Below are 17,593 nucleotides of genomic sequence, written 5' to 3' on the forward strand. Positions count from 1 at the left end.
CACACACACACACACACACACACACACACAGTGCACACTCACCCACATGCAGCCCCGAATAGACTTGAAATCAAGAGTAAAAAAATAAATGCTAATAAAGAGAAGTCATCCTTTACACAGAGAGGAATAGAGAGAGGGCACAGAGAGGGGAGAGATGTGGAACGAGGGAACAAGAATGAAAACCATCAGAGCAGCCTCTTTAGGTCAGATGAGGATTAACCTGGCCACACAGAGGGAGCAGATTATGTCAACGAGGTAAAATGAGGTTCTATTCACTTCCATCCTTCAGCTGTTCATCCCCCATTTTTCCATTTCCCTTCAATTTACATTCAAAAAATGAGCTAAATGCTTATCACTACTTTATACTGCGGGTACTTGCACACACCCCCCATCCACTTTCCAAAGGTCAGTCTCCACCCCTTGTTAAATGTGAGCGCACCAATCAGAGCAGTTCGTGCCACTTGATTAATGAACCCTACATAGGTCATGACCTTTTCCTCAATAACTGCTGAGATAAAAGCTGTGTGTGTGTGTGTGTGTGTGCGCGTGGATGAGATGTATAGGTGTAACAGCCGGGGCAGGGAGTCTATGACTTGATATATGAAGAGTTATCGCTGCTAGAGCACTCACCTTCCTAGTGCATCAAGATAGATACAGATAGATAGAGCAGTGCAAGGCTGTGTCAGTGTGTACTGTATGTGTGCGCAAGAGAGAGAAAGATGTGCGTATGTGACAAATGATAGCTAATGGGACAAATGAGAACTGAATATGTCATTCAGTCAAAGCAACACTATACAAACCAGACACACTCTGCAGTACATGCTCTGACTCGTACACACACACACACACTCACAGTCACACACATTGGCCCAGCCAGCATGAACCACAGCCATCATTAGCATTTCAAAGTAACAAGGTGCAAGGAGGCACAAAATTATGCATTTTGTGTACTTTGAAATGGAGATTTGCATAAAGACTGGAAAAATACTGTTTACTTTTCCACAAGAGAGAGGATTTGAAATGGTTCTGATCATTTCCACTGTATCACCAGTTCCAAAACACACACATGCACTCAATCACATACACTCCATCATTCACTCACTCACTCATTTGCTCACCCATGGTCTTGTATAACAGGTTGTTTTGTGTTTTAAGCACCGATATTTTTTTGACTATATTTTGGCAGTTTTAGTTTATAGTTTGCCTTTATACAATAGTGTATTACATTTCAAATTCCATTACATTATTATTACATGCAAGTGCCATTGAACAGTTTTTTCTCTGGAGCAAAATTGGAAAGATACACAGCAAAAATGCCAGTGTTAAATCAACTCTGAGAGTGTTAAATTTAACACCGAGAAAGTGTGTATATGCGTCCACTCTTTTCAGTGTTAATTTAACACTAACACTAGTGTTAATGTTTTTACACTCAGATATAGTTATTTCAACACTGTAGGGAGTTGAAAATTAACACTGGCCAACACTTGTTAAGTGTCAATAGTACTCTACACTAGTGTCAGTGTAGATTTTTACACTTAAGTCTAGTAATTTCAACACTGTAGGGAGTTCAAAATTAACACTGACTAACACATGTATAGTGTCAGTGTTAATATTTTTACACTCAGCTATAGTTATTTCAACACTGTAGGGAGTTCAAAATTAACACTGGCTAACACATGTATAGTGTCAGTGTTAGTGTTTTTACACTCAGTTATAGTTATTTCAACACTGTAAAGAGTTATAAATTAACACTAGCTAGTATGTGTAGTGTCAATAGTACTCTACACTAGTGTCATTTTAATAAAATGTTACACTGACTGTGGTTGAAAATGCTACTACCAATGCATTCACACCAATGGGTGTAAAATTTGACTACCAATAAACCCACCCACCAAACCCATCACAAAAAATACACAAGGCAAACACTTCTTTAGAAAAATAGTCTTATTAATGGCCACCACACCACAAACAATTAACAGTCTGCATGGATTCACATATAATTACAGTATGGAACGAGGTACACTTGGTCATCGGTGTCATATGAAAATTGCCTATCACAAGGTCTGTAATATACCAGGTCATTTACACAGCTCACTGTGAAAACCTAATTTTTCTCCTCAATACCAAATGCATTTAAATGATCATCAAAAAAAATATTTGAGACTTTACAAATCAAAAGATAGGCATTGTTGTCTTTAACAATTATACTGTCAATCCTGTTGAACAAAGGCATCTCATTTTCAACTCCAGTAACCACATACATCCCAACTTGATACTCTGTGCCATAGTTTTTGACCCAAGAAGTGGTGGAACAACACATCAAAAGCTTCATTCAGCACCTCTCCACCCTCTATACTGCTGACCAGGACTTCGGAGATCGGACCAAACTGTACAGTACTCTCTGAACACCTGAGGCTTGAACCTGAGCAATAACAGAGCTTCACATGTCCTGTATATTCTTCTTTTCAACTGGAACATGTGTAGTGACCCTCACAGGAGGATCCACATTCACTGGTGTGGAAGGTCCAGCTACAGGCTCAAATTCAAAACTGCTGACGGGATCTGGATCAAGATAGTCTTTATGTGCTCGAGATAGGTTACGTTGGTAACCAGAATATGTACAAAAAACAAATGAACAACCAGGCTCTCCACAGTTCAAGCGCAGAGACCTTCCGGGATACAATCCATGCTCAAACTTCAAATGTCTAAACAACATTGAACAACTGGTGTGGTGTACCTTGCAAATGTAACATCTGTACATTTCTGGTCAAAGTTGGTCTTCAAACCTCACAGTGAAGAAGCCTCGCCCTGATTTCTTTTACCCGAGGACTCTCTTTCACTTTGCCGACGTCGATGCCATACACGGTGGTTTGGATGAAGATGAAGAAGCTGGACAGCGCATCATCATACGACACGGCAAAAGCATAATGCGCCTTGAAGAGCTCATCAAAGGCAGCAACTGGGGTCTGCATCCTGCAGGGAATGGCCTTCTGGTCCAGGATGATGTAGAAGTCCTGGATGCTGTTGCTTCTTTCTCCGACGCCGAGAAGAAAGGGCTGTTTGGGGCCAGTTTCTTTAAGGAAGGTCTCCATGCTTGAGCCCACCTGAGAGAGGGAGAGAGAAAAAGAGAGAGAGAGAGAGAGATGAAATGTTTTTACTCAAGTCATTTTAATTCATGTGTGACTGACTGTATGAATGCATGTGCGTAATACACAACTTGATGAATTAATATTTGATAGATGTACACAAGTAATTAATTCAGGGATGGATCTATGAATGTACACAAGATTAATTTATTTTTGTGTGATGAACGGATGGATAACTTTTTAAAAACTATTTAACTGCATCCCCCCAATTACACTGCCATATTGGCTCCTGAAAACCTTACATCAGCTGACATGAAAACCTTGCATCAGTGATGTACAGTCCTAAGAAAATACCTTCATGAACTTGATCAGGCGTCTAGCAGCCTCCGATGCGCTCATCTTGCCGGCCTTCTTGCCTTTAACTGTTGGAGGCAAGAGGTGAAGCAGCAGAAGGATGGCAGCCATCTCAGAGTCCCACTCTTCAGAATGCCACACTGCAGAATTAGAAGTGTAAAATGTCTTTTATTTCCTTATAAGCATTACAGCATGAGTTATGGTAAAGTTTTCTTAAATTAAACTTTACCATATTACCATATATTAAACTTGAATATGGTTAGCAGTAAGGTGCAGTATGTGATTTGTAGTAAAGGGGCCAAAAACATGAAAGAACACAACAATGTCCTCTTTTGTTGTGTACACTGAAGGCATGTGCAATCTACTGTGTCCACTATTCAATTAACACTTACCACCATCATCAGACTCCTGTTGTGCAGACAGAAGTAGCTCATCCACATGCGGACTCGGGGTTAGATTCTTGCAGCAATCTGCGATGACTCTTGGTTTGAAAAATGTTGGCCACTTGGACAGGAATTTACCAGACACCTCCTCACCAAAGATCATTGTAAAGTCTTGGTCGATCTTAAACAGAAAATGTTTGTGTGTGTGAGCATGAGAACACCATTGTAATGGCACTATGGGTGTCAATTAAAGCAGATAACAGCGGCACGGCCGTTTCGGCTAATGCTGTGTTCAAGGCAGGCTTTTGAAACCGTAAGTTACAGCTTCAAGTCACAACTACGACTTGGTAGCGTTCCAGGTAACCCGTAGCTCGTGTTTTTACCGTCCTGTTGTCTGTGAAAGTTCCCTATAACGGCCACTCGTAACTTCCGACCCGTGAACTCGTACCAGATCGAACTGGTATGACTTCACAGGAAGGAAAAACACAAAGTACGAGTTTCCTTGAACGCACCATGAGTTAGCAGCCCCCGCCCTTGTCAGGCATCAATTGGTCCTCGTGCTACGTCACCACATTCACGCGCATCCCTTGGCTGCACACACAGCCCTTCATGCCGTTCTCTCCCCTCATTGGATAACACTTGTATCCCACAAGGAAAATTTTCTCCTCGGGTTACAGCAGAGCAGAGTGACGGAGAGACTCGTGTTTAGGCTGAAATACTTCATGTAAGTGATTGCTGATGGAAAATAGGACTATTTAGGACTTATATTAACAAAAACATTCCACTGATATCTGCTTTAATAAACAGTCAAGCAAAATAAGGCAACCCAAGTCGTCAGCAATTCATTTTATGCTTACCAAGCCAGGTGTATCCAAGAATCTGGGAAACAGATCCAGGACAGTAGAGGCAGTATCCGGGTCTTGAACCACCTTTTGCCTGTGCTGGAATGTTGCCTTCATCTTATTTTTGACAAGGGTTGTATCACTTGTGTGTTTCATCACCGATATGGCTTCCCTGCATTCATCACCGGTCAACTGCTTCTCATCTGAACGGATACTGCGTGGCGTCTTGGGGCCCTCTTGGAAAGTGGTCCTGGATTTCTTGCTGTCTTGAACAGAGTTCCGCTGAACAGTTTTCAGCCTCCACGCTAGGTAACCGGAACCACTCTGGTGATCATAGAAATGTTCCTGTTGATAAAGAAAAACACATCGACTCAAATCAACTGAGAAAAAACTCCATGAAAACTCTTTAACAGGGAAAAAAACTGGATAAACCTCAGGGTGAGCAACAGAGCAGGGATCCCTCACCCAGTACTGGCAGACTTACAATAGACAAAAACAGTTTACAACACAGAATGTATGGGGATGCATTACTGTTTATACTCACATAGCCATTCTTGGAATCCGGGTCCCTCAATTTAGGGAACAGTGTTGTAATCCCAAGTGCGTAGAGGATCCGCACATTCACCGGAGGAACCCTCCTGAAAGGAGATAGATCATTCCTCCAAAAACTGCAAATTTCATTTATGTGCACTTGGGTTATTATAGTTAACTGAAAGTAAAACTAGCGGTGAAAACATAATTTAGTAAACAGAAAATTAAAATTAAATTTTTTCCAAAAATGAGAACTACAATAATAATACAAAAACTAAAACTTAAGTGAGTATCAGATAACATCAGCTTAGTTGTAGAAAACGCCACAGCTCAATATGGTACACCTTACGAGTACGACCCACAGGTAGATAAGAGTGAATGGAAAATGAGGACTGATGGGAACATTATGGGTTGTAACTAAAACAGAAGTTAATCTTCTGTGGTCTGGCTATGGCTTTCTCCTAAAACCTGAAAAACTAAAACTAAGACTGAGACAAAATAAAAACTAGTCAATTCCTCAAAATATTTAATTTCATTCATCACTTGATGAACGAACTAAAACTGAACTGAAACTAAAAAGCAAATTGAATAGCAAAATAAAAATAAAAACTAGTGAAAAATTTTAAACTATAATAACTCTGATGTGCACATGAGTGTGAGTGAAGACATAATCGGCAGCGACTTTTGGAGGTAAAAAACAAAACAAAAAATCAACCACAACCTGTTATTGCAAGTGTATTCACTTACCCATGGCTCTCCACCATATCGGCCACAAGAATGTTTACCATCTTTCTTCTTGTAACATCACTGATGGCACCTGTTTTCTCGTACTCTTTGAATATTTCTTTTCCACCAGGCTTTGAATACAGAGCAACTCTAACATTCTGAAACGACAATTGCACAACATTCACACTGCAGGTACAGTAGGTATTTCAGCCTGTGCCCCGGTCTGATGTAACAGTTTGTTAGGGGGTGCATGATAAATGAGAATTAGCTAACATAATGGAGCTCTGGGTCTTCAGTCTGACACCTACTGAAGCTGCAGTACTAATATACTTATTGTGAAATTTTAATGTAAGGTTTGACATTGGTCTAATTGACATCAGGGTCAATATCAGGTGGTTAACTTACATCTCTTGCAACGTTGCTATCCAGGGGTCCTTCAACCAGCTGTCTTTTCCGAGCTTTGGTTGATTCCAGTATCAGTGTTGAGTCAGAACCTGATGATGACCCTTGGGATGCACGTGATGGTGATGGTGACCAGTCTGATAAAGATGAGCCCTCTGAGAACTCCTCAGCATTGCTACCTAAGAAAACACACAGCCTTGCATTGTAAATGATGCAATTGACCACGAGAGAAAACAAGTTACAGCTCAATTTACCTTTTGTAGAAAACAGACTCAAATTCTTAAAAATTAAAAAAATATAAGCCTGCAATCCCTTACCATCACATTCTTCGGCCTTGAACGACACCCCAGATGACTTCAAGAGTTCATCAAATATGTCCGAATCCACTTCCACGTTAGAGGAATCCTTCAGGCTCAAGGAAGCAGAACCTGGCAAATTGAATTTTGCCAGTACTGAAACATAAGATACTGTAGATAAGCAAGATTTGGGAGGGACAAACATGCATTGAACAGAGCTGATGAACTATAAATACACCGGAGTTAACAGGAAAACAAATTTTCATCTGTAGTCTCTAGGAAAAACATTGGAAAACCCTAAATGCACAAATAAACATGACAGTCAAATTAGCCTAACAGTTACCTGCTTGCAAAAACTGGGAGTAATTGTACTCGTCCTCCGCCTGTGGTACCCTGACCCATTTGCTGACTCCTTTATACTCTACAGGAACCAGCATGGCACTTCAAAGACAAGAATGGCATAACAACTTATTATTCCTAATTTCTTACATTTACACCCAGTGAAAAAGTAAAACTCCACTGTTCTCAGCTCCACCATCACAAGCGTTTTTTTTTAAAGCTCCGTTAGCAACCGGCTGATATACGGGAGGATACTGTAAACCGGCGCGGATCCGGTGTTTTTATCAAAGCATGGTCACCGTGCTGAGGCACCTGGTCGGTTTGAGCTGCGTTCAGGCTGCATTAAAACTTTATTTGATCCATGGGCAGTGATCAGTGTCGGCGGCTTTTAACTCGTTAAATGATTGTGCTCCAGTATAATCGGTACGCCTGAAACTCATCCAGTGAGAAACGTTCCGTGGTGCAATAACAAAATTAAAATGCGTTTTTTTTTTAACGCGTTAATTTTTGTGTAATTAATTAATCTTAATTAACGAGTTAAAGTCCCGGCCCTAATTTTTGAGGTTTGAGAGACTGTAAATTAGCGGACCCAAATGCCCGTGTCTCCTTACGTGTAAAACCTTTTCAATACATTCCTATTACTCAAAAGCCTTTCCTTTATAGACACTTTTATTAATTTGAGGAACTAATGTTAGCTAAACCCTGGTCCAGCCCAGTGTTGGCCAGGGCTAGCGAGCTAAGCTAACGTTAGCTAGCCAACTTCGTTAGCTAAGTTAGCTAGCAGCCAAAATCAACCACAAAAAAAAAAACACACACAAATATCAATCCCAAAAGAGAGAATTTTATCGACTGAAACTTAACTTACCTTAGAAAGAACTTGTTTCTTCTTCCAAAGAAGAGATTTGGACAACAAGTATGACGGCAGTCTGCGTGCTGACTCTGTGTGTGCCACCAGTGTGCCAGTCACTGCCACGGCAAGCGATAGAAATGGTGGGTGTGGCCAATTTAACGAGCCAGAGTGTAAATTCAGTGTGATTCTCATAACGACGGAAATCAACTCTGACACTATCAGGGACTGACTCTAGGGGGAGTTAATTTTGATCAATTCTGAGTAAAATTAATAGTAACCCCTGTTATTTAACACCAACACCAAAAAAATAACACTGGCACATTTGCTGTGTAGTGTTGTCATCCATCTGTTCTGTGTAATGCTGTAATTTAGGAGCCAAAAGTAGCGCTCAGACATGGAAGCGGATAAGAGTTCAAACAGAAGAAGTTTACTCCAATGCTTGTGAATGAAGCTGATCCTTGTTGGTGGAGCTGAGCAGGCAGGAACGCAGGTTGCAGAGCCAGGGCTGACAGCTGCACCGAGTGAGGCAGAGGTCTGAATCTCCCGCAAGTATACGGGAGACAAACGATGGGCTGAGCGTTTCATGCAAAGCAGGAAGTCAAGGAGCAGCGATCTGAAGCACAAGCAAACAAAGGATTAGCCAAGGAAACCACAAAACACCATCAGGAAATGAGCGAGAGCTGGGAAAGCAGGCTGTAGCGTTTGCACCGCGTGGGTTACACTGAGGGATCTTTGCATGGCCTTTTACACAGCAGTCTTCAGGCAGAGTTGCTGAGAATCCCATGTGCACAGGTGAATACTGTAGGTGGAGGGAGGAAGCTGGATCGCTACACTCAGGTGTATGTTTGTATCTTACCACCTTTACCCTAGTTTAATTCTTGCCAGGGACTTTTTAAATTCATCTTCCCATTTTTCTTTACGATTCTCTGACTGGAAAAGAAAAATGCTGCACGCAAATATGGCTGCAATGTGGTGACAGATTCAGTGATATGATGGTGACGATCCAAGTTTGCTCAGTTTTATTTTTAGTCATAACTCATGCTGCATTCATTCGTTGCTGGGAGGGCCTGAACATCCAAGACTTTTCATGTCAGCTGCAAAACAGTGTCACATTCGCATGACGGAAATGAAGCCAACAAAGAAATCATTTTCAGATTACAGCTGTGTGATTTAGAGACTGTCTCAGTGCTGGTGGAAGTTTTTCCTCCAGAGTGCTCTCAGTAAGGAGGGAACTTCTCCTCTTTCAGTGTTTTGAGATGTTTTGGAGTTGTCATACAACTGGATTTTGCAACTTCAGTTATTGTTTGATTTGCTGAATGATGCACTGTGAAACGAACAACAGGAAGTGTATTACTTTTACATTATTACGTGTTTTTCATTTTGGGAAATTGAATCCCTAATATCCAGAATAAGCTGTTTGCAAAGTGCCATTACTATAACTAAAATGAAAGGTGTGGACTCTACATAATAGCTGGTCAATATGTCAAAGTATGAATCATTCATTTTGGGTTTGGTCACTTAACATCACATTATCAAACACATGACAGATGCTGTAGCCTGCTCTTGTGACTGAGGTTATTACCAGACTGTCTTACTTGTTTAGTGTTCTGCTTGGTTAGCAAAAACAGACAAAAAATGAAAATTTGTAGCCACAATGTGTCAAAGGTTTATGGATTATGGCTGTTATTGGCCACTGGAGATAATCATATCCCTGGGAAGTGTAAGTTACAGTGAATAGAAATTTGCCTCATATGCCTATGTATTCAGATTTAACTGAATAATGGCTCTGAGAGTGTGAATTTGGACCGAAACTGTGGCTACAAGTGATTTAAGTGCCTTCAAGTACCTGGTTTTTCTCACCTTAACTCCTTTCTTAAACATTATCTTTGCTTCTCTCAGACGGCCAATTCAAGAGGAGCCAAAATACCAGACAAAATGTCCTCAGTTAAGAAAGAAAAAAAGTCCTCATCTTCCAAGTTTGACCCTCAAATTGGTCCTTAAAAAGAGTAAAAGAGCTCCAACACACATACACGGCAAGTGTATACTAGTAATTATTTTCTTTTTCTCTGCTCTGTAGCAGCCTTGTTACATTTATGATTCAGTGCTTTGATTTTTTTTTTAGAGGCTGTGAGAACATTGTTGAACCATTTGAAAAGTGATAAACATTATGTCATTATCACTTATTAAGTGTTTGTTTTTTTTTCCTCACACATAGCCGAGTTTTGTCAAGAAAACAAGTTGGGTAGCTGATTAGTTATTGAAATCTCAATCACTGTATATTCTAGTTTTTGAATGTAAAAAAAAACAGCAATGTCTGGATCTTTAAAATCTTCCCTTATTTAATGCGGTGAGTTTGATTTGGCACTGGGTTCAATAAATTCTTAAAGTGTATTTGCAAAAGAGGCCCTGACCTTCTCCTTCTGAAACCTTCTCTATTTGTCAGCTCTGGGGTCACTCTAATTTTCTCATTTATTTATTTCAAAAATTAGAACAAGACATGCATTGTTTACACTTGAGACTCAGAGCACAGACTTCTCTTTTTAGAGCACATCTTCATTTTGATGAGCCCATTCATGCAGATCAGTGTCTCCTCACAGTATATAAGATGTGTTTTAATCAACAAATGATCCAATTCTCAATTGATTGGTATGAAAGCATCTCTTTTCAGATGCCTAACCATTAAAGCATGAAAGAAAAAGATGCATGGGGCAAGGTAATGAACTTTATTAAATTCAACAACATGCTCACATTACAAAAGAGATTAGGTATAATGATGGCGAGTCAATAGACCATTGAATGGGAGCGACACTCGCAGCCAGTATCTCAGCAGTGGAGACTTTCTGCTTGTTTTTGACAGCTCCACTGACATCTCTGTCTCCACAGCCTGAACCCCTCCTGATAAAAGGTTCCTGTTGGCTATGTTAATCACCAGATTCTCTCAGCTGAGAGGTTTTTTTTATTTTCGGTAGTTGAAATGAGTTGTAATAAAGTTTTAAATTAACCACTGCAGGGAAACTATATATATATCCTACATGCAATTAATCACACATACAGAACATGGGGTGTTGGGGGGGATGGATGTGAGATGGTGAGAGACGGGCCTGTTTTATGGCAAGCTGTGGTGGTAACCCGTAGTCAAGCTCATTTTCATAATACAAATCACAGTGTTTCATTAAAGAGTTTTAGCATCGACAGGGGAAGAAGCAATCTCATCTGCTGAAAATTCATTGCCTCTTGCACGTCTGTTCTTACAGCACCAAACAGGCTACACAAACCGGCGTGGTTTACTAGCATGGGGCAACACAAAGCATTGGCTGCTTATCATTTAATGAAGATGGTCTGCTTGCTGTCAGAAATAGAATAATTAGGGCTGCATTTGATATTGCTGCAGATAGCCGGAAGCAACAGCTGGCGACCACAGCGACAGCTAACCTAGTGGAAGTCTCTTCAGCTGGACAGTCGTGGAAGTAAAACACACCGAGCCAGATCAATTACCCCTGCATTAAACACCCGATGTGCCGCCAACAGTGCATCGTATTCTCCATGAAGCGCAAGCTAAAATGTTTGTGGGACACCAATGGTTTGTGTGTACTGATTTCAAGGAACATGTGTTGGGATTTAATGCAACACTGAACTGCTTATCACAGAAAAGGTCAGATGTCATTTAAGTTAGCGATAGACTGTAGGCAGCAGTCAGATTTTGTGGTGTGCCGTGGCAGAGCTGTGTGCAACTGTTGTACCTTTAAAAACAGAGACTGATGTGCATGGTTGAAAACATGCATTATGTTGGCATTAAAGAAAATGATGCAGAGTGGTGGGAAAGTGAATTTTGATTTGTTGTGCAACCTGTGCCACTGAATGGTTTGTCAGTGTTGCTGTGGGCTCTACATCTAAGACAGGGTGATGCATGAAGCCTCGTTCTGACTGTCAGCCTCTTACCTCTTAACAGTTTTTTTTCTTACATTACTGGATGTTTCGATTTTCTTTTTCTGCACGTACCTTTAGGCTTTCTATGTGCTTGTCAGTCATGAGCCTCTGTTTTTTATATTTTTTTCCATAAAAGGCACGTGAGTGTGTGCTGCGGTGCTGAATTGTGCTGTCTTGCTGTGCTTTTCTTTATCACACATGACAGTAAACTGAGTGTATTTAGATGTTTAGACTGACAAAAGACATTCAAAGAGGTCACGTGCTGTCATTGCATAGGCAGTATGATGAATTGATCAACTGAAGAAATAATTGACAAATTTGCTAATGAATATAATCAGTCTCAGCCCTAAATTAAACTGAGTGGTAACAGCTACATCGGTGTTGTTTTCCCTGACCACAGAGACACAGTTCAATAAGTTAGTGAGGTAATTATGGGTTTTGAAGACAAATGTGAAGAAGCAGAGGTGATAGCAGTGTAGTGGAAAAGGAGCTGTGTACAGTAATGATACCAGGGGAAACATTAACAAATTACTACTGGGTGTCAAGGGTATGTTTAGCCCCTTCTCTTCCTCTTCCCCGTCTCTTTCCCTCGCTCTCTCTTTGCCATGTTCCCGGTGATGGAAGACTCCCACGTCTGCAGTTAAATCTCAGTAAATGTCTACCTCTGTGCTGCTGAGATGATTCGACTCCCCTCCGCATCCCTTTTCAGTCCATATAATACCTAAGTAGTCTGAAAGCGCTTCACCACAACTAATCAGGCATGTTAGAGAGATTAAAGAGGGGGGAGACATAAACTTCAGTGTCAGCTTTGATTCCGTAATTGATCATTTATTTGAGTGTGACTGTTTGTGATGTGGTCTGTCAGTAAGAGGAAGCTGGAAACAGCAGTGAAAGCCAGGATAAAGACAAAAACAGACATGCTCTGTTTGCACTTTGATCAAAATGTGCAGCCTGAGAGCTTCTCCATAGACAAGCTCAGCCATGATGGGTTCTGAACTAATTTCAATTGTATCATGCCCATCCATTTGGAAGTGGAAAATGGTCTAAATTGTAATTACGAGCAATATCTCATCTGTAAAATGCATTATTGCTATATGATTATTATTTCACCATACACAATGTGATGGTTTTGATTCTGATTTCCTTATTACTGTAAATATCCATTGATGTTGTTGTCAGTAAGATCTTTTTAGCGAAAGTGAAACAGAGAGGAATCGGGAAAAAAAGAAAAAAAAAACAGCCTGAAGCGGTGAGATGAGAATAAGGAGGAAGGATGAGACAGGCAGAGGGAGACAGAGAGGCAGGGAGATGGAGAAATCTGACATGTGATAGAGAGGGAAACATGCCAGGTGGAGGTGGATGTAAAGATAGAGACATGCAGGGAGGAGGTGTTGGGAAGAGAAAGGGAGGTAAAGGAGACAGTGATGTGCTGTCATCACTCGGTGCTGTAAGCCGATTGGTCATTGCAAGCAGCTCTCCTCCAATAATCTCTGTTATCAGGGTGTCTGTGCGCGTGTCTATGTGTGTGCCTGTGCCTGTGTCTGTGTGTGTGTGAAAAGACTGACATCATGGTGGAGGAAACTCCTTTTCAACAAGTGCCCAGAGGCGAACCTCAGGGAGGAACCTCAGTTTATGTTGCCTTTGACTTGAGAGTTCATGTGTGTGCATGCTTTTGAGTATTGTGTGTGTCTATGTGTGTGTGTGTGTGTGTGTGTGTGTGTGTTAGGTTAGAGGGTGATAACACAGAGATATACCGTGTTCACTCCCTGTGTTGACAGTGCAGTGGGAGACCGTTAGTTAACGTCTTTCACTCATCAATACTCTGCTGAACAGACTGGTGCGGTGCAGCTCTTAACATTGCATGCCTGAGCGTTGAGTCATCACAACGTTGAGCCAAGCACCATGACAGCCTCTACACTGACAGTGAGGCACACACACACACACACACACACAGACACACATACAGAATAATTTTAGTATCTCTGCTCTAACATTCTTGGCTATCGAGTAATGGAGCTGTGGAATGTATCTATTACATCACTGTTAAATTATTTGACCGTATAGCATCATAAGTATCAATACTTGCTTTCTTATGAATAATTTCCTTTAAAGTGGAGCTGAAAAAATGCGTAGAAAGACAGAAAACAAATCTGAAAAAAAAGGAAAAGGAAAAACACCCCGGAGCAACAGGATGAGAAAGAGGAGGAAGGAAGGAGACGAGGGAGGAGCGAGGCAGGAAGAGACAGAGACAGGTGGAGATGGGGAGAGGGAAGTGGATTGATCATTTCTGAGCATGTTTAATTAAAAGTTGACAGAATAAGCTATTTAGGCTTTTCTTTAAACGCATGTGACACGTTTGCAAATTGGCTCAGCTGAGTGTTGACTCTCCATACTCTCCTCTGTCATCCATACACACAGCGCACACATGCAAATTAGTTGTAAACAGGAGACAGACTGTTTATTGCAGCTGTGGTGAAGTAGTAGCAAATGAGCATACTCTCAGTTTCCCTAAAAACTCATTAGTTTCTAAATGCACAGTTGACCAGATTTTAAAAAGCCAAAGAGCAACCAAATGTAGAAAAGCTTTCAAAGCACATGTCAGGCTGCATATTCTGAAAAGAGTTAAATAAAATCACAGTTAGTGCTCAGTTGCTAGATTATTAAATATTTATACACAATCCACTCACTCAGTGAGAGAATCACGTATCAGGTTCAGGGCTGCTGGCTGCTGGAGCCGAGAGGAAGGTCACACATCTAACAAGTGGTTTCATTGTTTTTTTTTAATCTAACTTTTCTAAGTGACATAAATTCCCTGTAATGAAGCTTTTGAATATTATATGTTCTCCGAGCATCAAGAGCACATCAGATGTCTTGAAGTGAGAATTCTCCTCTTAAACTCCCTGTGGTTAGCGTTTCTTTAGGCCACGAGTATATCCTTTAAGCCCCTTATATCTGTGACTGACACGTTTGACACATTTAGTACTCTTAACAACCACCGACACGCCTCAGCAACCATCTGTCATTCAAGGCCCCCTGTCGCCACAGTAACAGAGATCTCGGGAGGGGAGGGGACCAACATAAAGGGCACATCCATGACAACCTATCACCCCTAACAACCTCACCTGCTGACTGCATCTCTCTCCCTCTCGCCTTGTGGTTAATTCTCCTCCAATTCCTCTTCCTCAATGGGCAGAATTAAAGCTCTTATAAATCTTTCACTCGTGTACTGAAGTCCTGCACTGTCGGCCTTCAAAAACCGATTTCATCACACATGCTTTTAAACTTTCTAACTGTGATTAACTGAGTCAGTTCTCAAGAATTGCCAAGCACGCGGGCGGCTACTTGAATCACAGCAAGAGGCTTCAGAAAAGAGCAGCTTCATTACAAGAACACAGTGGGAACTCTGGGTGCTAATGACTCATCCTTGTATATCTTTGACTGTGTGCACTGAACTTTGTTGTGCTGAAGGTCCAATGGGCTTTTCAGATTTTTATGAACAGCTCTCTTTTTTTCCATAGACGCTTCATAACAACTCAACCCCCTCCTATTTAACACATGCTTTAAAAAAAGAGGTTTTTTTTATTGATTAAATAAATCATGTTATAAACAGGATATAACCCAGCAGCAAAGGTCAGTCTGTGTGTTAATCTGTGCTGGTTGTAACTCTTTAAGGACATTGACTCCCTGCAAACAAATTCAATAAAATCTGACCAATGTATTAAGCAACCGCCCCACAGACCGACAGCTGATAACAAGTTATTTAAAACATGAAAATTACACATTTTATTTCTGTGGTTGCTGTGAGAGGAAATTAATTCAAGATTTAGAGTGTATTTTCTCACTTCTATTCTCTCCTCCAGTCTACGGAGGTGGGATCATTTGGCTTGTTTGGTCTGTCTGATTTATTTATTTATTTATTTTTTTGCAGCAAAACTTTTTCATGAAGCCTCTTTGCAAAAATGATGATTTCATAGGTGTAATTTCCCAGACATTTATTGAATTACAGAGGGCTGAGAGAAAAAAACATTCATCTCAGTGACATCTGAGCTGCCTTAGATGTTTCTTCTGCGTGTGGCAAGACATGATGCTTTTATCTGCAAGAACTGTAGCAAATGTACGTGAGATGATAAAAATGTAATAAAAATGCATGTCGCGGATGTAGTTCGATGTAAGCCATACGATACCCATCAGCCGCCATGACATGTTTTATGTCGATTATTGCATCATTTAAGCAGCAGCAGGATTTGCTTAACGGTGTAAAAACAGAGCTCGATTTGGTAAGCCAGTGGAGATTGTTATTTTATCAGCCTGTCAAGAGTTCTCCAAGTGTGGAGATAAGCAACTGATCAATATCACAAATAACTTTCTAATATTTACATTACAGTTGTTACAGCATTTGCAGCCAGTTAATTCATGTTTTCTAGGCACTATAAGTGTGTTGGAGCTTTGTGGAGCTTCAGATTTATTACATTATAAATAATTCTTTTTTTGTTGTATTTCACGTTTGAATTAATTTTGTCAGTAAATAATGATACTAATTCTTCTCTTCACTTGTGTTCTCCTTCCCTCCCTCCCTCCATCTCTGCTGTTCTCCATATCTCCTGCTCCCACACTGGATACTTGATCAGGTGAGACATCCGTCTTTTTCACAACCCCACTCACACTGAACAGTTTGCATATTTAACAGGCTCTGCTGTATGTGCATGTCTCTATGTTTTTTTTTTGTTTTTTTTTGTTTTGCTTCTTTCTTTCTTTTTCTCCAGTCATTCTTTTTCTCAAAGCTTAGATGGAAATGAGTCTAATGAATATGCATGCCATCCCAGAGCTTTTCTGCACTGTCGCTGCTTCTTCCCATCTTGCGCTCCGTTTCTCTTTTTCTGTCATTGCCTCTCTCTCAGTCGTTCACTCAGTCAAATACCCATGATGCAGGGCGCCTAACATTAAGTCATGAAAGTACATCGTGGCTGATATTCACAAAGAATATTAGATGTGAAGATGAAAGCCGGTATGACATTGTGCAAAAGTCTAAGGACACATTATACATAACTGCATGTCTGTGTGTGTGCATGATGCGTGAACAATTAAAAATGAGTTTGACAGCTCGTCTCAGCTCTAGGCCGGTGCGGCAGTTCGTCAGTGTTACTTCATGGATCATTGCAGGATTAAACACGTGTCTCCATCATTTACAAACATGTGAGTGTCGATCTGTGATGTGTGTTGTATACAGGTATGTATAGATCTAGTTGTATAAGTGAGAGGAGAGGAGTGAAGTGTTGTACCGGAGCTAAGTTGGTCTTATAGGTAGAAGACAGGAGACATGGTGGAGGGGGAACGAGGGAGTGATGGAGAGGTGAAGACAAGGTTGAGATGAATGAACCCCGGGTAGCCGCCGGCTAGACTTATGCATGTGAGTGTCACTGTGTCTAAGTTTATACACGGTGAGTGGTGTTGTGTTTCTCCTCTCCCTACTTCTCAGAAACTGCCAGTATGTGTGTGTCTGTGTGTGTGTGTGTCTCCACTTAACCTGAGGTGTGTGTTGTTTCATGAATTATAGATGGAAAGTGAATCGATAGTGCACTGAATTACTGCCAGACAGCCTGCATGTTTGTGTGTGTGTGTGTGTATGATTACCAGTGTAGGTTCATGTTGACATAATTTGTTGTTTTACATTTTGCTTTGAATTAATATTGTGTACTTATGTATTGTCCTGCAAACACCTGTGTGTGTGTGTGTGTGTGTGTGTGTGTGTGTGTGTGTGTGTGTGTGTGTGTGTGTGTGTGTGTGTGTGTGTGTGTGTGTGTGTGTGTGTGTGTGTGTGTTTGGGCGTGGATGTTGATCTTCTTTCATGCATTCAAAT

At 40.9% G+C, this 17,593-nt stretch overlaps 2 protein-coding genes across 3 annotated transcripts in view; one reads left to right on the forward strand and one right to left on the reverse strand.

Annotated features, from left to right (window-relative positions):
• The window catches only part of LOC146964866 (E3 ubiquitin-protein ligase SH3RF3-like), a 99,804-nt gene that overhangs the window by 36,161 nt on the left and 46,050 nt on the right, over positions 1–17,593 (forward strand). The gene's annotated exons all lie outside the window — the stretch shown is intronic.
• Positions 2,675–7,057, reverse strand: LOC146964867 (uncharacterized). Its single transcript, XM_085766332.1, has 9 exons — positions 6,964–7,057; positions 6,642–6,776; positions 6,328–6,503; positions 5,944–6,080; positions 5,210–5,303; positions 4,681–5,010; positions 3,833–4,004; positions 3,441–3,580; positions 2,675–3,104 (listed from the first exon to the last, which is right to left on the reverse strand). The coding sequence occupies exons 1-9, from the start codon at positions 7,055–7,057 to the stop codon at positions 2,781–2,783; spliced, it is 1,602 nt and encodes a 533-aa protein (XP_085622458.1). The 3' UTR covers positions 2,675–2,780.

Source organism: Trachurus japonicus, chromosome 21, assembly GCF_045865225.1.
Source record: "Trachurus japonicus isolate A0001 chromosome 21, Traja_1.0".
NCBI classification, from domain to species: Eukaryota; Metazoa; Chordata; class Actinopteri; order Carangiformes; family Carangidae; genus Trachurus; species Trachurus japonicus.